This window comes from Cetorhinus maximus, chromosome 17 (genome assembly GCF_964194155.1).
Source record: "Cetorhinus maximus chromosome 17, sCetMax3.hap1.1, whole genome shotgun sequence".
NCBI lineage: Eukaryota > Metazoa > Chordata > Chondrichthyes > Lamniformes > Cetorhinidae > Cetorhinus > Cetorhinus maximus.
In genome coordinates, this window is record NC_135895.1 from 40,028,110 (window position 1) to 40,050,134 (window position 22,025).

A 22,025-nucleotide genomic window follows, 5' to 3' on the forward strand; every position below is an offset into this window, starting at 1 on the left:
AAAAGCTTGGGAAACGCTACATTATGCTCCACAAAGTGGCTGAAGAAAATTATACATTTACCAAGTAAATTAAAAGAGAGTTTTTCAGCATATAAACCTCTGAATAATACACCTGTTGTATCTCAGAATTGCTATTCAATTTAAGTTAAGAATTTGGTTGGAGATGTTACTTTGCCCTTATGTTGGTATGTTAATTGCATCTGCAGGATAAGAAGGGCAAGATGTTTTAAAACTTTTCTTCATATATTTGTCATACCTTTTTCTCTTATATTGATAACTTCAAAATGTGATGATTTAGAACAATGCACAAAGTATATCAGGTTTATATGTTGAATTTTACTTACTTTCAGGGTCGAGGTGCTGCACTTCACACAAAGAAAACCCCATGCGAGGAGGACTTTGAAACCCTAAAATTAATTAGCAATGGAGCCTATGGGTAAAGATATTCATTCTTAAACAGAGAGCCTAGTCATCCATCTTCCCTTTCTAAGAAAAAAAGACATTTTCTGTAATTGTCAAGTGCTAATGATACAATCAAGGGCTTTGATTTGGCCAGTAAGACTGTGAAATTGCAGTTAAAATGGCACAACCAACAAAGCTCTTCCTTGGGTCTTCCCAGGTAATTACATCTCCAGAAACATCAATACAAATAAAGTAAGAAAAACCAAAGGAGATTAAATGCCAAGGTCAAGACTTAGGGCTGTCCCTGTTTGAAATCACAGCTGTTGTTATGGCCTGAAAATGATGAAAATCCAGAAATTAGACCCAAAAATGCACCCATTCCTCCATCCATTCTGCCAGTGTTATGTTCAAATTCCCTATGAATCTAATTTGAATAGACCAGATAGTAAAAACTAGGGATAAATTCATGTAAATCAGTATAAAACAATCAATAAAAAATCAATCAAGAAAAAAATAACTTTTTTTCCTGCTGCACCTGAAAATTTGGTTATAATAATAAAAGAGCCCCTGAACAAGTGTAATTGTAGGAAACTCGCATATAAGGCTTTGTAACTTTCTGAACTTGGTAATAGGGCCATTATAATGGGAAGATATGTGTTTGGGAGGTGGTGTCGATGAATGATTGTGAAAGATCAAGAGTATTTTGGTGTATTATAACTCACTTACACCAAAAGTCCTGTAATCCTTTAGGCTGCATTTTGTAACCATGTATGGAACACTGAGATTAGATGAGTTAATGTTTTTCCACTAATACTATAAAAATGTTATTAATTGGATTTGCAGATTAACCTGCTATATGTACAGTGCAATGCACTGAATTGCTAATTCTGAGTAACCTTCAAAGAACATTACCGTTTTATTAGGTTTGACATGTTAGTTGCTGCTACTTCCGATAATAGACTTGTGTTACTGATAGGTTTGTGTTATAATAGAGTTTGTAAATGGTACAATGTATATGTTTATTCCAGAGCGGTCTATCTCGTAAGACATAAGGAAACTCGGCAGAGGTTTGCTATGAAGAAAATCAACAAGCAGAACCTCATTCTAAGGAACCAAATCCAACAAGCATTTGTTGAAAGAGATATCCTGACCTTTGCTGAAAACCCTTTCGTTGTGGGCATGTTTTGCTCATTTGAGACTAAACGGCATTTGTGTATGGTAATCGAGTATGTAGAAGGTTAGTTACTGAATTAGTTATGCATGCGCAGTCTCTTTCTGAAATAATAACTACATTGCCAAGTTCAAGTTATGATGTGACCTTTATAGAACAGTATTCTTTCTTAAAAATTACTATCTATAATATATTATTTCTTGGTTCTTGTCTGGAAAGTGCTAAGTTGTGCTCAGTGTGATTCCATGGTTGCTGGCAATTCACTTGTAAATTGCCCATTCTTTGTATATGAGCCTAGACATCAAATGTTAATGGCTTCCTTGACTCCAGGATAGTAACCAAAATCAGCCATGCTGTCAGCTGTGAAATGAAAATTTGCACTGTGGATTATGTGCAACAGAATCATACACCTGCTTATGATGATCATCTTTATAATGTTGCCCCTAACAGCACAAATAAGCAAACCTCTACTGATTTTCACCTAAGTGGATATGCTTCCTAGCATGGTCACTCATTGTCATCAACAATAGCATACCTGGTAACTTCTCCCCTTTTCCCCCTGCAATGGGCCATTCCCGATGTTGTGTGGCCCCTTGCTGAGTCCGGAGCCTGGCAATGATTTGATTCCAGTGGAAATTCAGTGGGACATTGGAGCCTGCAATGGCCACAGCACAGCCAAAATCATTCTTATGAAAGGGTTCCCCCTCCACCCTGATGGCCCTAACAACCTTGAGACTTCTTTGTGATGGAAACATCTGCAGCCTTTTGAGAGTACCTCTATTTTGAGGTGCCCTCGTGCTCAACCTTATGCCTCAACAATGCCAATCCCTCCTGGTGGGGCTGCTGGCCAGCCAGTCTTGCGGATCCTCTCATTGGGATTCCAGGTCCCTGTTCTGTCTACCATAATTAATTGGACTGAATGTGGAGGTGGCCTGCTAATTGGATAGCTCCTGGAAAATCTCCCCTCCTAACACACCACTGACTCAAGCGGGCGTTGGGACCTGGAAATGGTCCCAATGCCCGAAAATTTTATATGTGCAGGAGATTCTGCCCTTTAAATGCAAAAATAAGGGTGGTCATTTTGGTTAGGTGAAATGTTTATTTATCCCTTGTTACTGTGAGCTCTCCACACTGGCTCATGAAAATGCATCTCGGTATTCATCACCAAATATATACTACATATTTCCTTATTCTTGTTTAAAAACCCACTCTGAATAATGATGTATATGCTGTGCCATGAAGTCCTGAGTTATCTCCAACATGATCTCTGACTTTTGTGTTCACACCTAATTTCAAATTATTTACTACTTGCTATAGCATATTGTTAGCTAATGACAGCTGGAAAGTAATGCAGGAGTCTTAAGAAGAAAGGGTTTTTTCCTTACTATCTCCACTGAGCTACAAGCTTATAAGTAAAATAACATCTTTGCAAAGGTCAGCTTGGACCGATTGAAAACTGATATGAATGCAAACTAATATCATGGAAACAGGCATTGCAGGGCATTGGCGCCACTGAGTGCCTTTAAATGCTAATGATTTTGAATTTCTCACAAATCTGTCTGCATCTCTACAACTTCTCTGGATTGATGTTTTTGTTTTAACTTGCATCTTGAAATGAAGTATCCATAGAATATCAAATATTTTCTTGAGTGTAGAATATCAATGCTTAAATATTTAAGTATATTTAGTTACAGTGGTACATCATTAAGTCGATTACCTACGGGTTTGGTGAAAAGCGACGAGTAACCTAGAAAGTACTCACTGGGTTTATGGAACGTATGTTTACACATTTTCAAATCACATTTTTCTCACTATTTATCTAATTTGCCTCTGACCTGATGGGCCAATTAATAGACAATAAACCGCAGTGTTAGCCAGTAAGATCATTTAGCATTTGGTACTTGGTAAGAGTTTCCTCCGTAGTCTTCCACTTGGGAATTTTCACAGGAGGTACACAATGAGAATAGTCAATGGTCACATTAATTAATAAAGTTCAACAGATTTTCCTTAAATGAATCCATAGGGGGCATGGAGATTAAGGTTTGTGGAAGATTGTTGCAGTCCTTAATTGTTCTTGGAGAAAAAGGAGTTAGCAAAGAAAGCACGCTGGGGTGTATACAGTTGTAACTTTTGGTTATGAGCTCTTTGAACTTGGTCACTTTTAGGCTTGATGCACTGCTTAGAAATATGTATTTATCCATTCAAAATTATACCGTGGCATTTTAATCTGGGGTTTTCCTTCAGTTCTGAAGACTGTGCCAGCCCAGCAATGTGACCAACTGGAAGACACTAGGATCTCACAAGTAATTGTCCGTAATGAAAAGAGCTGCCTGATATTGAACTTTCTCAAGGAGGATAATGTTTTTAGCAGTATATGGGCCCCAAGCAGCACACCTAAGTGTGGTCTAACCAGTGTCTGGAACAGCATTTCCTTTACTGTAGTGATGGAAGTTCCGTTTCATGAACCCAAGCATTTTGGATATATTCCACTTTAAATTATTTTGGATGTGGATTCTTAAGAAGTGGCATACTTTGGTAACTTCAAGGGGGGATCATGCATTGTGTAGTTGAATACTGATAGACATCAAGTATTGCTGATTTGTATGATGTTGCATTTCTCCACGTTGAATTTCATTCCCTGTATATTGATCCATTTGTTGAGACCTTGCTAAAGGCTAACCTCATCTGCTTCAGTAGTGGCTCTGCAGACTAGCCAGTCATCTGCGAAGAGTCTGATCTAGCTTGATATTCCATCTTGGATGTCAGCACGACAATAACTAATATGCTGAACCAAACTTTCAGCACAAAAATTCCTGATATCAGTGGAACTGTTGACTTTTTATTGATCATTGAAGTTAAAAGTTTGGTAGAAGTGATTGAAAGTGAGGCATGAAAACTAAAGAATCAACTTCCTGGACTCTAGGTTGGCCAGTTAATGGGATTTATGTTATAATGTTCACATGGATTTCAAAATAGGGCTTTAAAACATGTCAATCTATTGGAGTTAGAGGAGTGGTCAATGTGTAAAGTTTAATGGTATTTATGTTCTTTGTAAAAAGGTATATTTTCAAATTCAGATTTCTAGCATCGATAATAGCAAAGCATTTCTATAAGTGTCCTTTTTTGTATTTTGTATAATAGGCGGTGACTGTGCAACTTTATTGAAGAATATTGGTGCTTTACCAGTTGAAATGGCCAGGATGTATTTTGCAGAGACTGTGCTGGCTTTGGAGTACCTACACAATTATGGCATCGTTCACCGAGACCTCAAGCCAGACAAGTATGAACTCATGCATTCACTAATTTCTACCAGACTAATTACTTAGATTTGAAGTGTTTGGAGTACTTGAGTGTTAGGCTGTTGCTCACAATTACTAAACCTACAAATTAGCGAGATACCTAACAACCACATGGCAACCCCATGTGCATGTACTGACTTTTTGAGTTCTCAATTGAATTGGCATATTCTCACCATTGAGGTTTACAGCACAGAAGAAGACTAACCATTCAGCCCTGTGTGTCCATGCTGGCTCTTCGCCCAACTGATCCAAAAGTATTCCCATAACCCTGTTTTCTCTCCATAACCCTGTATCTTTCTCTGCTTGACATATTTTTCCAATTTTCCGTTAACGATTGCAGTGATCTCTGCCTCAACCACCCAGCATTCCATACTCCAACAACTGATTGCATGAAGAAATTCCGAACCCTTCTCCTCATTGTTTTTATGCCAGTTTTAACTTGATGATTACTTGTTGCTGACAACCCAACCAGAGGAAATAGTCTTTCCCTATTCGCCCTTTCAACCCCTTTATAGTATTAAGAACCTCTATTAGAAATGCTTTTTTGCATTGCTGAAAAAAAGGCATGTCTAAGCTGTTCATCTTGCACTCATCAGGGCACTTCGCAAGAATAGCAATATGAGGGGAAAACAACAATTTATACTGTATGTGAAGAGAATGCTGATTGGTTGGCAAGAGGCGTTGCCATGGAGAATGCACCAGTGATGGTGGCTGGCAGTTAACTACCAAGCATTGTTTGAAATTTAAGCCAGGCAGCTTGACCCTGATTGGTCAAGGCATTGCCCTGAGGAATGAGTCAGTGAATGGCAGTAACTTATTTCGTTGTGCTGAATACACAATGTGTGTACATGTTCTTTCTGTCTGCGAAGAACAGGACCCTGTGTCTTAATATACATAGCTTCCAGTACATGCAAATGCGCCACACTGCGAGCCTGACTGACAATCTCAAACTGGTTGTTAGTGTAACTCTTAGCAGACTGAGGAATATTTAGCAAATGTTGCCCAATCACAAAATCACATCTAATGTTGGACACAGCATGTTGAGTTTTGCAGGCACGGGCTGGTTGTGTACAGTCTACCCTGTACGTGGCGAATAGCGGCTGGGACATGCTGTTTGATACGATCGCCCAGTCTTTGGGATGTACATCCTACATACCTAGCATCACATTGAGATTCATACACCACATTACGCATTTGTGTGACAGGCAGAAGGTCTTTTTGGCTGACGGCAGCATCCTGTTAGTGGCCAATACCACTTGTGTTGCTATTGCATAGTAGCAGTATGAAACAGCTAACCTGTTGCTTCACCTGTTGCTCAAATTTTTGGGACTCCCTGCCCTTTCAGAGTAATCTGAGATAGGCTGGGCACTCTTCAGGGCCGAAAGTGACAGCCTTAGGCCCATTCATGAGTTTGCGTGGTATACAGCGCGAAATGATGTTTCACGCTGCTGCTATGCAGTAGCAACACAAGTGCTATACGCCACTAACAGGATGCTGCCGTCAAGCCAAAAAGACCTTCTGCCTATCACACAAATGAGTAATGTGGTATATGAATTTCAGTGCCACTTTGATACTAGGTATTGTAGGCCATACATCCCAAAGTCTGGCGGATTGTATCAAACAGCATGTCCCAGCTGTTGTTCGTAATGGGCAAGGTACAGACCGTACCCAACCAGCCCGTGCCTGCAAAACTCAAAACACAGTGTTCAACATTAGATGTGATCCCACGATTGGCCAAGATTTGCTAAATAATCCTCAGTGTGCTTAGACATCTCTTTTTTTCAGCAATGCTCAAGTTCTTTATTGCCAAACAGCTTTTTGCATTCTTTGATCCATTGAAAATAGCCCTTGTATCTCAAGTGTCAATCTATTTTCTTTTGATTCTAAGGAAAAGAAATTCCACTTTCTTGAAAATTTGCATTCATTGCTTTTGCTTTCTTTAGTAAAATAATTCAGCAAATCCAAATATACCAGTATCAACTTTATTATCACATCTGTCAAGGAACACTTTCACATAACATATTTCAACATTTTGGCAATTATTTTGACATCTCAGATAGCCGAAAAATGCTTGCCCAGAAGAAGAGTTCCAGATTTGCCAGATAACTACCTGGTCAGCTGCAAAAATTAGTCGACCTAATTCACAGATGAGGAGCAAAGCTTCATGAAAAGCTACCTTAACAGTCATACCCCTTGCCCTCTACCGGAGCTCCACTCATAATTCACCACTTTAAGCTTTTCCCCCTTAACTCCCTCCACTCAAGATGCTGACTCCAGTTTCTCCAAATAAGTATTGCTGCTGGTTTCTCTTTTTTTCTCTTCCCTTTCTCCCATAAGTAATACTTTTGGGTTCTTCTCCAAAGTGCTGCACCCCAGGTCTCCTTCTGTCTCCTCCACAAAGAGTTTCCTCCATTCCCTTCAGTTGCTGCTCCAGACTTCTCCCCTCTCTTCTCTTTAAGTGCTCCTGCTGGATTATCTTACTCTGCCTCCCAAAAGCACAGGTCTCAGCCTCTTCTCTTTGTAGTCCCTCTCAAAAGCTCTGCTCTTATCCTCTATCTTATTCTCGACAGGACTTGCCTGTTATAAATGTGGCCCTTTCGATGAGTTACACAGGAGCAAAAAGCTTGTTTCAGCTTATAATTAAATAAATGTCTTTGAGATTAAAACCAGCTGTTAATTAACCTTGTTGACACTGTGGTAAATTCTAGTGAATTACTGGTAAATTCTGTCCAAAACCTTCCCACTTTCACCATTGAGCACTCATGCAAAATGTGCAATATTCCTATACCAATGTACATGAGCTCATTCTATGGCGTATTTAATGCCTCATGTCATTCCTTAGCTGAGCAATGTTATTTCAAAGAAATCTAGAAAAATTATGAATCAAGTGGATATGAGCATAAAATCAGTAAATTTCAAGACAGACTAAAATGTTTCCTTTCACAAATAGTAAATAATGAAAGTAGTCAATTGACTTTCAGTTTCTTTCATAACCTGGATTGTTATGATGTGACAGATGATGTGTACCAGGCAGATCAAATCCATGAAGGAAACTTAATCACGTGGTCACAACTGTTTTGTAATTTGTATTTTATTTCGAGATGTGTGCCCTGAATTCAGAAGTAATAAGACCACCACGACTTCAGAAGTTTTTTTAGAAAACTAAATTAAACATTTATTAACAAAAGAAAAGATTTCAAGCACATACATAGGTCTACAAATTACTACTATAATAACTCCTAAAACCCCTAATTAATCTGACTCCCAGTTACACCTCCATTAAGGCAATAATAAAAACAAATAGATTTAAACAGACCCGGGCAAAGCAACATGATACCCTGGATAGGAGAATTCAAAGTGAGTTTTCTCAGCTTTAGATCCTGTAGACAGCAACTTGATGCATAGAGGCTGGAGGCTTTTCACACTTGTGTTAGATATTAGAATGCCTTCTGCTCTTATACATAGCCTCATCTCCTTTATAGCATGTTCCTTCCTTTTTAATGCAAATTCCATTGTTCCAATATGCTTTGGGACTTTACCTTTCACACAATATAAATCTTTCATGGTGCTCATATTATCAGTAATCTTTGGGAAAAATAAACACACTGTTTGGCTTAGCTTCTTCTGGCTGGGTGTAACATATTAACATCTCTTTGAAATTCAAACTAACCTAATTTACCTAAAAATGCAAATTATCCTTACACCTCACATTCTAAAACTTCAGCCATGTTTATGTATTTAGCATTTCAAACCTAGCTTTTTTTGATGCATCAAAGCCTCCAGACCAAGTCTCCAATTCAATTGAATCTTCCACACATTCACATACACACAGAGAAACTATCTAAACCCCACTATTAACCTACCTTTACAATAAATCACAATAATATTATGAAAAATATTATATTTTCATGACACCCCCTTTCTTACGGGAAAATGAACCGTCATAATTTTAAAAAGATAGCTTCATTTTCTTAATCCATTTTACACTACCTCCTATACTTATCTATATTCTCAAACTATTGCATTACCAGATGCATGCATTGACATAACAATATACATACAAATCCTTGGTATCAACAGAAATCATTCCAGTCCAGTGTCCAGGTTTTTAATTGACCGATTTACCCTTTGAGCTTCAAACTCTTGACAACGCATCTGCAATTAGATTTCCTTGTCCGGCCACATGTATAATCTGTAGATTAAATGGTTGCAGTAATAAACCCCATCTGAACAGCCTTGCACTTCTGTCTCAAAATTTGTCCAGAAACTTTAAAGGATTGTTGTCTGTATAAACAATTGTTTCAGACGAATTGTTTGCAACGTAAATCTCAAAATGCTGCAACGCTAACACAGTCCCAGAGTCTCCTTTTCGATCATTGAATATCTTCTCTGTTGTACATTCAGCTTCTGTGAAAAATACCCTATCGGTTTCTCAATTCCAGTTTCACCTTCTTGTAACAGTACAGCCCGAATGCCTATATCACTTGCGTCAATGACCAACTTAAATTGCTTGACATAATTGCGTACTGCCAAAACTGGTGTCGTAGTCAATACAGTTTTCAACCTGTCAAATGCCTTTTGCCACTCCTGTGTCCATTGAAACTTCTTGTTCTTTTTTAATAGCTCAGTCAATGGAGCAACCACACTGCGAAAATTTGGTACAAATGTTTGGTAAAATCCGCTCATGCCCAGAAATGATTTACTTCACTCAGTTTCTTTTCAATCCTTTAAGGCCCGCTAAACCCTGCCTTTAATGAGTCACCCAGTACTGGTAACAAAATTAGCACCTTTTCCCAAGCACCAAAACTATGAGCTGTAACTTTCCTGTCTGCATTCACTTTTATCACTTGCTGTGATATCTTTAAATGTTCCCCAGCCAACTCACATGCTCTGTCCAATCTTTCTCTGAAGTTTGACACATAATCCAGGAGAACAGTTTCTGAATTTTGACTCACCAATTTCTCTTGAATCAATTTCAGTGGCCTTCTTACCTCATGACCATAGACTAGTTCAAAAGGATTCAAAAGCTTCTTGGGTGTTACGGGATCTGTGCTCATCCAGGCAAGTGGGGAATATTCCATCACACTGCTGACTTGTGCCTTGTAGATGGTGGACAGGCTTTGGAGAGTCAGGAGGTGAGTTACTCATCACAGGATTCCCAGCCCCTGACCTGCTCTTGTAGCCACAATATTTATATGGCTAGTCCAGTTCAGTTTCTGGTTAATGGTAACCCCCAGGATGTTGATAGTGGGTGGTAATGCCATTGAACTTTAAGGAGCAATGGTTAGATTCTCTCTTGTTGAAGATGGATGTTACTTACCACTTCTCAGCCCAAGCCTGGGTATTGTCCAGGTCTTGCTGCATTTGGACGTGGTGCTTTGGTATCTGAGGAGTCACGAATGGTGCTGAACATTGTGAAATCATCAGCGAACATCCTCACTTCTGACCTTATGATGGAAGGAAGGTCATTGATAAAGCAGCTGAAGATGGTTGGGCTGAGGACACTACCCTGAGGAACTCCTGCAGTGATGTCCTGGAACGGAGAAGATTGACCTCCAACAATCATAACCATCTTGCTTTGTGCTAGGTATGACATCAACCAGTGGAGAGCTTTCCCTCTGATTCCCGTTGACTCCAGTTTTGCTAGGGCTCATTGATGCCACGCTCGGTCAAATGCAGCCTTGATGTTAAGGGCAGTCACTCTCACCTCACCTTGAGAGTTCAGCCTTTTGTCCATGTTCGGACCAAGGCTGTAATGAGGCCAGGAGTTGATGGAGCTGGCCCTGGTGGAACCCAAACTGGGCGTTAGTGTGCAGGTTGTTGCTAAGCAAGTGCAGCTTGATAGTACTGTTGATGACCCCTTCCATTACTTTACTGATGATCAATACTGATGTGGAGTTAATTGGCTGGGTTGGCTTTATCCTGCTTTTTGAGTACAGGAAATACCTGGGCAATTTTCCACATAGCTGGGCAGATGCCAATGTTGTAGCTGTACTGGAACAGCTTGGCTAGGGGCGCGGTAAGTTCTGGAGCACAAGTCTTCAGTACTATTGCCAAAATATTGTCAGGGCCTATAGCCTTTGCACTATCCAGTGCCTTCAGCTGTTTCTGATATCGCGTGGAGTGAATAGAATTGGCTGAACACTGGCATCTAATGCTGGGAACCTCCAGAGGAGGCCAAGATGGTCATTCACTCGGCACTTCTAGCTGAAGGTTGTAGCAAATGCTTCAATCTTATTTTTTGCATTGATGTGCTCCCCCATCATTGAGGACAGGACTATTTTTGGAGCCTCGTCTTCCAGTGAGTTTTTTAATTGTCCGACTCCATTCATGACTGGATGTGGCAGGACTGCAGAGCTTAGATCTCATCCGTTAGTTGTGGGATTGCTTAGCTTTCTCTTTTCATTTACGGGATGTGGGCTTCGCTGGCTAGGCCATTTATTGCCCATCCCTAGCTGCCCTTGAGAAGGTGGTGGTGAGCTGCCTTCTTGAACCGCTGCAGTCCATGTGGTGTAGGTACACCCACAGTGCTGTTAGGAAAGGAGTTCCAGGATTTTGACCCAGTGATGATATATTTCCAAGTCAGGACGATGAGTTACTTGGAGGGGAACCTCCAGGTGGTGGTGTTCCCATAGATCTGCTGCCCTTGTCCTTCTAGGTGGTAGTGGTTGTGAGTTTGTAAGATGCTGTCTAAGGAGCCTTGGTGAATTAGCTCTGTCTATCATTTGCTGCTTATGCTGTTTGGCATGCAGTAGTCCGATGTTGCAGCTTCACCAGGTTGACACCTCGTTTTAGGTATGCCTGGTGCTGCTCCTGGCATGCCCTTCTGCACTCTTTATTGAACCAGGGTTGATCCCCTGGCTTGATGGTAATGGTAGAGTGGGGGATATGCCAGGCCACAAGATTACAGATTGCGTTTGAGTACAATTCTGCTGCTGCTGATGGCCCACAGCGCCTCACGGATGCCCAGTCTTGAGTTGCTAGATTCTATTTTGCACGTTGGTAGTGCCACACAACACAATGCAGCCTATCTTCAGTGTGAAGGCAGGACTTCATCTCCCCAACGACTGTGTGGTGGTCATTCCTACTGATACTGTCATGGATAGATGCATCTGCGACAGGCAGGTTGGTGAGGATGAGGTACGTTTTTCCCTCTTGTTGGTTCCCTCACCACCTGCCGCAGACTATGTCCTTTAGGACTCGGCCAGCTTGGTCAGTAGTGGTGCTACGAAGCCTCTCTTGGTGATGGACATCGAAGTCCTCACTCAGAGTACATTCTGCGTCCTTGCCACCCTCCTTGCTTCCTCCAAGTGGTGTTCAACAGGGAGAAGCATTGATTCATCAGCTGAGGGAGGATGGTATGTGGTAATCAGTAGGAGGTTTCCTTGCCCATGTTTGACCTGATGCCATGAGACTTCATGGGGTCCGGAGTCAATGTTGTGGACTCCAGAGCGACTCCCTCCAGACTGTATACCATTGTGCCGCCACCTCTGTCCTGCAGGTGGGACAGGACATACCCAGGGATGGTGATGCCTGGGGTATTATCTGTAAGATGTGATTCTGTGAGGATGGCTATGTCAGGCTGTTGCTTGACTAGTCTGTGAGACAGCTATCCCAATTTTGGCACCAGCCTCCAGATGTTAGTAAGGAGGACTTTGCAGGGTTGACAGGGCTGAGTTTGCCTAGGCCGATGCCTGGCGATGCCTGCCTTGTCCGGTTTCATTCCTTTTTTGAAACTTTGTAGCAATTTGATACAACAGAGTGGCTTGAGAGGCAAAAGTCAACCACATTAATGTGGTCTGGGGCCCCATGTAGGCCAGGTCAAGTAAGGATGGCAGATTTCCTCCCCTAAAGGACATCCCTAAATAAACAGATGGGTTTTTACAACAACCAACAATGGTTTCATGTGTTTGGAACTTTATCTTTCTCATTATATAAATCTTTCATAGCGCTCACATTATAAGTAACCTTTGGGAAAAATAAACATATTGTTTGGCTTAGCTTCTTCTGGCTAGGTGTAGCATCTTACCATCTCTTTGAAATTCAAGCTAACCTAATTTATCTAAAAATGTAAACTTTCATTACACCTCACATTCTAAAACTTCAGCCATGTCTATGTATTTAGCATTTCAAACCTAGCTTCTTTTTTGATGCATCAAAGCCTCCAGACCAGCTGTCTCCAATTCAATTGCATCCCACACACGCATACACAAAGAGAAACTATCCAAACCCACTATGAACCTACCTTTACAATAAATCACAATATTATGAGAATTATTATATTTTCATGATAGGATGATTATACATTACACTCACTTTTGTCTTTACATTTGTGGCTTGTACCCTGATATAACATGATCTCTGGTATGGCACACACTGTTGTGGGTAGCAAAAATGAGCCAATATTTAACATAACATTTGCATATGGTACCCACAAACAATTTTACAAAGAAATAGCTACTGTACTTTACCTTGTACAGATATTATACAACTTACTGTAGTCAGCCACTTTATGTAAAGGAGCATCATCCTAATGCTATAAATGAGCATATTGTTTATAATTTTTGAAAGTCTGTTTTGAGTTATAAAATTGCTACTTTAAACATGTAACACTGGATAATTCAATGATTATTTCAATTACATTAATTTTGCGTTCATGTGGAATCATAAATGTTTTGAACATTGGTCCCAAAGCATTATAACTGTCTTCTGAACATTCAGATTAGATTACTGTCTTTAATTTAATCTACTTGTATTGAAATGTTATTGATGCAACCAATTCTATTAGAGTATTGACAATTTTAAAATATTGACAATTTGACATTGTATACATTGTAAAACCTTTAATATTGATAGAATTATTCCCTCTTGCAGTCTGCTCATCACTTCGATGGGTCACATAAAGCTGACAGATTTTGGACTTTCAAAGATTGGCCTGATGAGCCTCACTACTAATCTATATGAAGGACACATCGAAAAAGACGCAAGAGAATTTCTTGACAAGCAGGTGATAACCCCCGATGATCTTCTACTGAACTTTTTGAATGCTGTTATTTGCTGACCACTTTTTGCGAAATTACCATTATGAACGCCGTTTGGTGTTAGTCTCATTGTTACAACTTTAACTAACCACAATATCCTCTGCTTTGCTTTATCTCTCCTGCGATTTCTATTAGAAAACTTTGGAGTTGGTAATTAAGTGAGAAATTATATTTATTAAAAACTCAATCCTGAATGTTATTTACAGTTTCCTTTACACAATGTCCTAGAAATTAAGTGCATTTTTCAGCTGCTTCCATTGTGCAGCAGGATAGATAAGAATGCTGGACATTCCTTCATAACATTATCCATGGAATAAGGGAACTCCTAAATATTGGTACAGAAATACTGTAGTCCCTAAAGGATGCTATAAAATTTAGTTTGTGATTTGTTCCTTGTTTTATTGTTGAACAGAATGGCATGAGAGACAAGAAAATAAAACTCTTTGGAAAACTGCGCTGCCCTCTAAGAGGGGTCACCAAATAAAGGCAAAGTCTCCTCTCTAATGACCATAAGTGTTTAAGTGAAATAAATCTGATAAATCTCAACCCTGTTTACTCCATAACTTTGCATAAATTATTTGCCTCACTTAGAAAGCCCTAAAATATGAATATTTTCCAGTGGCAACACCAAGCTCAGGTATAACTGCTTCCTGAAAAATAAACTGCCTTAGAAAAGCTGCTATCTGCTGCATCAGTATATTTTATTTTCACTTTACTTTCCAGCTGTTATTATGTCATGCTATAATAATACAGGTTGCTACGTCTGTTAGTAAGGTTCACAGTTTGTGTCAAGACACAGAGGAGATTGTGATGTTACCAGTTTGGGCTGAATTTGAATACATATTCTAGAGTGAAAGACATGTATTGTAAGGCACAGTATCACCCATTCTTTAATATTTTAATCAACGAAAAACCAGAACTTTTTGAAAATTGTTAACACATTCGTTCATGTCTTTCCACCTGAATCGGAAAGGATAAATAGTCTGTCATTGTTGGCTTAATCCACTGATTGCTTAGCAGTAGTTTCTTAATTAATAAAAGTATTACAAAACTAACTTATACTGGAAACCTAAAGCTGAGTCCTATTAAACTTTTTATCAGTTTTGTAACTGAAATTTTCTTTAATAATTTGCTTATTAAGTAGAAAATGTTGTAAAAACAACAGTTCATGGGATAAATACACTTGGTATTTTAACATCTCTCTTACTTCTAACCATTTCTTTTCCTCTTTCACTGACCCCACCCACCCTTACACATTTCTAGAAAGCAATTCACCAGATGGTGACACTTGCACCTTGTTTAAGTGGCCAATTTTAATTTGAGAAGCCTGATGATTTGCAGGCTATTCAGTGTGAACCTGATAATGTAATCACTTGGCTTTCAGAAGTGTGGACATTCCAATGGGACCTTCTGGACAAGCCAAATTTTTTTCATTTCCAATCTAGGCACAAATATACTATATAAACATCTTTGCATTAAAGATAGGACAACCGAGCAATCAAAACAGGGAAAATACAGCCTTAATGCCATTTTCAACTCATTTAGAAATCAAGTTATACTATTTAAAAAGTACTGCAGCAGTGGTGGAGAGAAAAATGTGAATTCAAAATAATTGCAGCATGTAAATTCAGATTTCGGTCTGTAGAATGGATCGGTTACACACAAGAATAATTGAATTTGGCATGTAGGGATGTAAAAGGAAGGGAAAGTATGTACACAGCATCAAGAGACAGAGAGTTGCTTGTTGCCAAAATAAAACGGTCTAAGTGGGATTCCAAGATAGGACTAGCAGTAACCTAGCTTGTGAGTGTGGAAGGCCATGCAAGGGACCAAAAAATGATTTGATGTTAGAAATGGGCAAGAAATTGTCCCAACACAAAAGCAAAATACTGCAGATGCAAGCCTGAAATAAAAACAGAAAATGCTGGAAATACTGAGTTAATTTTTAGGTGATGACCCTGCACTAGAACAGGAGCATTGGACCCTCTTACCCATCTCTAATATATACCCTCCACCTGAACCCCTCCTTATGGCCTCTTGCCCTTGATGGCCCTTTTCATTGAGAATTGCTGGCATGGCATTGGCTGTCTCAATTCCTGTGCTCCTATTACTCACTCAACCTATTTCCCTCTGAACTGGCAGCACTCCGTCCTCTCAGGTCCAACCCTAATATCGTCATCAGGCCTGCTGACAAGGGTGGTGCTGTTGCTGTCAGGAGTACTGACCTCTATTGAGCAGAGGCTGAGCGCCAAATCTGCAATGCTTCCTCGTGCTTCCCCTGGACCGTGAGCCCACTGCCGAACATCAAGAAATTGCAATGACTTTTTGTTGAAATTTTCAGCTTGGACCCTTAATGGTGTGACATGTTTTGGTTAATTGGTTTTCAGGTGATTTCTTTTTGAGTTTTAGTTGATCTTGACTTCTTGGAAAATCATCATGCATCCATAATTCTGTCTTTTCAGGTAACTTGTCAAATGCTCTGCTTAATTAAGATCCATGTAGCATAATTATCAGTTACCCCATGCCATGGGTTCCAACATGTTGCAGGATCAACTTTTAGTTCATACGATGACACTAGTTTTTGTGATGTGTTTTTTGAATGTTAAAAAAAATCAGGTATAGTTTATTGAGCTACTTGCATTTTCTGGGTATTTCTGAATAGAAATCCACATTAGAGTGAATATTCCATTCATTTCATCATATTGATGTTTACTAAACTGTAAAGCTTTTTTGCTGAAGCATAGATTTACAATGAGATTTAAATGTGCAGGAAAATAAACTTTTTAAAAACTGGTTTCTTTATCTTGGCAAAGGTATGTGGAACTCCAGAATACATCGCTCCTGAAGTGATACTGCGGCAGGGTTATGGGAAGCCAGTGGATTGGTGGGCCATGGGTATAATCCTGTATGAATTTCTGGTGGGATGTGTTCCTTTTTTTGGAGATACTCCAGAGGAACTGTTTGGACAAGTGATTAGTGGTAAGTTATGTTTTGGATTTCTGGAGCTACACATCATAATTGAGGTGAAGGTGCAGAACTTTCGAGAGAAGCAACAAATAAATCCTCCACTGCTGAATTGCTTCTAGAACCCTGAAGGTTCGCATGTATTTTGTGGTGATAATGACAGTGAAGCTGTCAGCATTTGCCATCATTACTCCACTAAAACTGACAGCAACTTTGGGATTCCACATGTTTGCAGAATAACACAGAAACCTAGAAGTAGCAGTCAGTGATTCTGTGCTGCTCGAAAGAATGTCCCTTCAGGTTCTCTCAGAATGCAACCCGTAACCAGTCAGTAAATTGACAAAAATTTCCACGTTAACACTTAGTTTCGCTGAAAAACCCTTGAAAATGTTACAGCTTAACACCCTCATTGGCACTGAAAAGCTAGTATTATTTTGGTGGAAATTTTCTCCGTTATGATTTAAAAACAAAATTCCACAATTTTAATTGTTTTAAGGTTTGTTTATATTTTAGCTTCAATCTTAATCCGATCATATTCATTTATTTTGCTATTTGAAAAATTCATTTAAAAACAATGATAATTCCTGCTTTTAACTTCCTGGTTTGTTGTCCCTGAAAATGTTTTTGCTGCTTGCAGACATTATTGCTGCTCACGTTGTTGACGTGGTGCCAGATTTAAACTCCAATCAGGAAAGGGGAAGTCCACACTGCAGAGATCTGTAGATCTTTGTGGCCAGTTTTTCTCAAGGTCAGCGGTAAGCACAGTTGCTTCGCCTCTGACCGCTAAATCTAGTGGCTATTTTTTACAATGGAAATCAAAAACCCTTTCTACAGTACATTTTCATCTAAGGGGAATCCAAGTCTTATAATTCTATTAGGGTTATATATCCACTGAATGCTGTTATTAGTGGAATGATTATTGCACATATAAAATTATTTCGTGCATTATTTTAATAAAGTTCTAAATTTATTTTAACCAGCTTAACAACTTACAGTATTGGATATAGTAGTTTTGCACAAGTGCTCTAGACAGTGTTAGAATAACATTCAGCAGGTTTTACATAGAATTACATAGAAATTGCAGTACAGAAACAGACCAGGTTGGTGTTTGTCTTCCACACGAACAGTAGTCCTAACTCCATGTGCCCATCCTGTTCCCATATTCTTTATTACCCTCTCCTTCAACCATATTTCTAATCTATTCTTAAATGTTAACGTGGTCTCTGTTTCAATCACTAACACCAATAATGCATTTCACAGCAACAAAGCTCTATATTTTTAAAGGTTTCTTCAGCTTTCAGCCCTAATTTTCTGGCATTTAATTTTGTATCTATGTCCCAGTTTTTGTCTCCCTATTTTAAAGAGAATATTCAGTTATTTTCAGATGGTGCGGAAAAGGGCCGCTCCATTGATCTCACAGCTTAAGGGAATGATATATGATGAAAGATTGACATATGAACAAGGAGTAGGCCATTCGGCCCTCGAGGCTGCTCTGCCATTCAACAAAATCATGGCTGATCTGGTGGTAACCTCAAAGCTGCATCCCGCCTACCCCCCGATAATCTATCACTCCCTTGCTTATCAAGAATCTGTCCACCTCTGCCTTAAAAATATTCAAAGACTCTGCTTCCACCGCCTTTTCAGGAAGGAAGTTCCAACGACTCTCAACCCTCTAAGAGAAAAAATTTCGCCTCATCTCTGTTTTAAATGAGCGACCCCTTATTTTTAAACAGTGACCCCTAGTTCTAGATCCTCCCACAAGAGGAAACATCCTCTCCACATCCACCCTGCCAAATCCCCTCAGGATCTTATATGTTTCAATCAAGTCATCTCTTACTCTTCTAAACTCCAGCGGATACAAGCCTAGCCTGTCCATCCTTTCCTCATAAGTCAACTAACCCATTCCAGGTACCTTGTTCAAAAAAGGTTGTAAAGAGCTGCCCTGCAATTATACACCGATCAGTTTAACTTCGGTGATGGGGAAACTCCTAGAAACAATTATTCGGGATATAATTAACCACTTGGAAAAATTTGGATTGATTTGGAAGAGTCAGCATGGTTTTATTAAAGGAAAGTCGTATCTAACTAATTTGCTGGAGTTTTTTGAGGAGGCAACAAAGATGGTTGTTCAGGGCAAGGCTGTCGATGTGGTGTATCTGGACTTCCAAAAGGTCACTCAACAGACTGGTGAGGAAAGTTATAGGTCATGGAATAAAAAGGACAGTAGCAATGTGGATACAAAATTGGCTGAGGGATAGGAAACAAAGAGTAATGGTTAATGGGTATTTTTCAGGCTGGAAGAAGGTTTGTAGCAGAGTTCCCCAGGGGTCAGTATTGGGGACCCTTGCTCTCCCTGATATATATAAATGTCTAGATCTTGGTGTGCAGGGGACAATTTCAAAGTTTGCAGATGACACAAAATTTGGGAGAATTGTAAACTGTGAGGAGGACAGCGTAGAACTTCAAAAGGACATTGACATATTGGTGGAGTGGGCAAATAGGTGGCAGATGAAGTTCAATGTGGAGAAGTGTGAGGTGATACACTTTGGTACAAAGAACATGTAGAGACAGTATAAAATAGAGGATACTATTCCACAGGGTGTGCAGGAACAGAGAGACCTGAGTGTATTTGTACATAAGTCATTAAAGGTGGCAGGACTGGTAGAGAGAGCTGTTTCTTAAGCATGGAGTATTCTAGGCTTCATTAATTCAGACATAGAGTACAGGAGCAGGGAGGGTATGATGAACTTATATAAGACACTGGTTAGACCTCAGCTGGAGTATCGTGTACGGTTCTGGGCTTCAGACTATAGGAAGGATGTGAACGCATTAGAGAGAGTGCAGAAGAGGTATACAGGAATGATTCCCGTGGTGAGACACTTCAGTTATGAGGAAAGATTGGAGAAATTGGGACTGTTTTCCCTGAAGAAGAAAAGGCTGAGAAGAGACTTGATAGAAGCTTTCAAAATCATGACTGACCTGGACAGAGTAGATAGGGAGAAACTGTTCCCGCTCGTAAATGGATCGAGAACCAGAGGGCACACTTTTATGGTGTTTTGCAAAAGAAGCAAATGCGAGGTGAGAAAAACACTTTTTCACACAGCGAGTAGTTAGGGTTTGGAATGCACTGCCTGGAAGTGTGGTGGAGGTAGGTCCAGGCAGTGCGGTGGAGGTAGGTTCAATTGAGGCATTCAAGAGGGCATTGGATACTTATTTAAATAGAAACAATGTGCAGGCTTATGGGGAAAAAGCAGGAGATTGGCACTAAGTTAAAATGCTCAGAGAGCCGGTGCAGACATGATGGGCCAGATGGCCTCCTTCTACACCGTAACAATTCTGCGATTCTCTGATTCTGTGATTGGTCTGGTAAACTTTCTCTGAACTGCTTTCAATGCATTTATGTCCTTCCTTAAATATGGTGACCAATACTGTACACAGTATTCCAGATGTGGTCTCACTAGTGCTCTGTATAACTGAAGCATAACCTCCCTTTTTGTATTCAATTCCCGTCCAATAAATGATAACATTCTATTAGCTTTCCTAATTACTTGTTGTATTTGCATACTAGCCTTTTGCAATTCATAGACTGACACCCAGATTCTCTGCATGTCAGAGCTCTGCAATCTCTCACCATTTAGATAACATACTCCATTTCCCAGATCTTTGCTCACTCACTTAACCTATCTTTATCTTTTTGTAGCTCCTTCTGTCCTCTTCACAAATTACTTTCCTACCTATCTTTGTGTCACCAGCAAATTTGGCAACCATCCCATCCTTCCCTTCATCCAAGTCGTTTATATAAATTGTAAACAGTTGAGGTCCCAGCACTGATCCTTGTGGCACACCATTCGTTACATCTTGCCGACCTGAAAAAGACCCATTTATGCCTACTTTCTGCATCCTGTTAGCCAGCCAGTCTTCTATTCAATATGTTACCCCCCCCCACCCCCCCTATAGCATGAGCTTTTATTTTCCGCAATGGCCTTTGATGTGGCACTTTATCAAATGCCTTCTGGAAATCTAAGTACAGTATATCCACCGATTCCCCTTTACCCACAGCACACGTGCTTCCTCAAAGCACTCCAATAAGTTGGCTAAACATAATTTCCCTTTGACAAAACCAGGTTGACTCTGCTTCATTACCTTGAATTTATCCAAATGCCCTGCTATAGCTTCTTTAATAATAGTTTCTAACATTTTCCCTATGATAGATGCTAAGCTAACTGGCCTGTAGTTTCCTGCTTTCTGTCTCTCTCCCTTTTTGAATAATGGAGTTACATTTTTTAACTTTCAATCTAATGGAACCTTTCCCGAATCTAGGGAGTTTCAGAAAATGCACCAACTATCTCACTAGCCACTTCTTTTAAGACCCTAGGATGAAGTCCATCAGGACCTGGAGACTTGTCAGCCCACAGCTCCAACAATTTACTCAGTACCACTTCTCTGGTGATTGTAATTTTCCTGAATTCCTCCCTCCCTTCTATTTCCTGATTTATAGCTGCTTCTGGGATGTTACTTGTATCCTCTATAGTGAAGACTGGTGCAAAATACCTGTTCAATTCATCTGCCATTTCCTTGTTTTCCATTATCAATTCTTCAGACTCACTTTCTATAGGACCAACATTCACTTTGTTAACTAGTTTCCATTTAAAATATTTATAGAAACTCTTACTTTCAGTTTTTATATTTCTGGCTGGCTTTCCCTAGTACTCTAGTTTTTCCTTCCTTATTAATCTTTTAGTCATCCTTTGCTGTTCCTTTTATTCTGTCCAATCTTCTGGCCTTCCATCTATCTTTGCATAATTATATGCTTTTTCTTTAAGTTTATACTACCTTTAACCTTTCTAGTTAACCAAGGATGGTGTGTCCATCCCTTGGACTTTTACTTACTTGTGGGAATGTATCTATTCTGTGTATTCTGAAATATTCCCGTAAATGTTTGCCACTGCATCTCTATTGACCTACCCCATAACCTAAAATTTTAGCCAGGTGTGCTTTCATGCCCTCATAATTGCCCTTATTTAAGTTTAAAAACATAGTCTCGAACCCATTCCTGCCTCCTTCAAACTGAATGTAAAATTCAAGCATATTATGGCCGCTGCTACCTAGGGGTGCCTTCACTATGAAATCATTAATTAATCCTATCTC

At 39.7% G+C, this 22,025-nt stretch overlaps 1 protein-coding gene across 5 annotated transcripts in view; it reads left to right on the plus strand.

Annotated features, from left to right (window-relative positions):
• The window catches only part of mast2 (microtubule associated serine/threonine kinase 2), a 544,666-nt gene that overhangs the window by 480,802 nt on the left and 41,839 nt on the right, over window positions 1-22,025 (plus strand). For all 5 annotated transcript variants that reach the window (XM_078561040.1, XM_078561041.1, XM_078561042.1 and 2 more), the window contains 5 exons: window positions 351-436; window positions 1,431-1,639; window positions 4,715-4,853; window positions 13,747-13,879; window positions 16,727-16,892. In XM_078561040.1, the coding sequence (XP_078417166.1) occupies window positions 351-436; window positions 1,431-1,639; window positions 4,715-4,853; window positions 13,747-13,879; window positions 16,727-16,892 (733 nt within the window). The remainder of the gene's footprint in view (window positions 1-350; window positions 437-1,430; window positions 1,640-4,714; window positions 4,854-13,746; window positions 13,880-16,726; window positions 16,893-22,025) is intronic.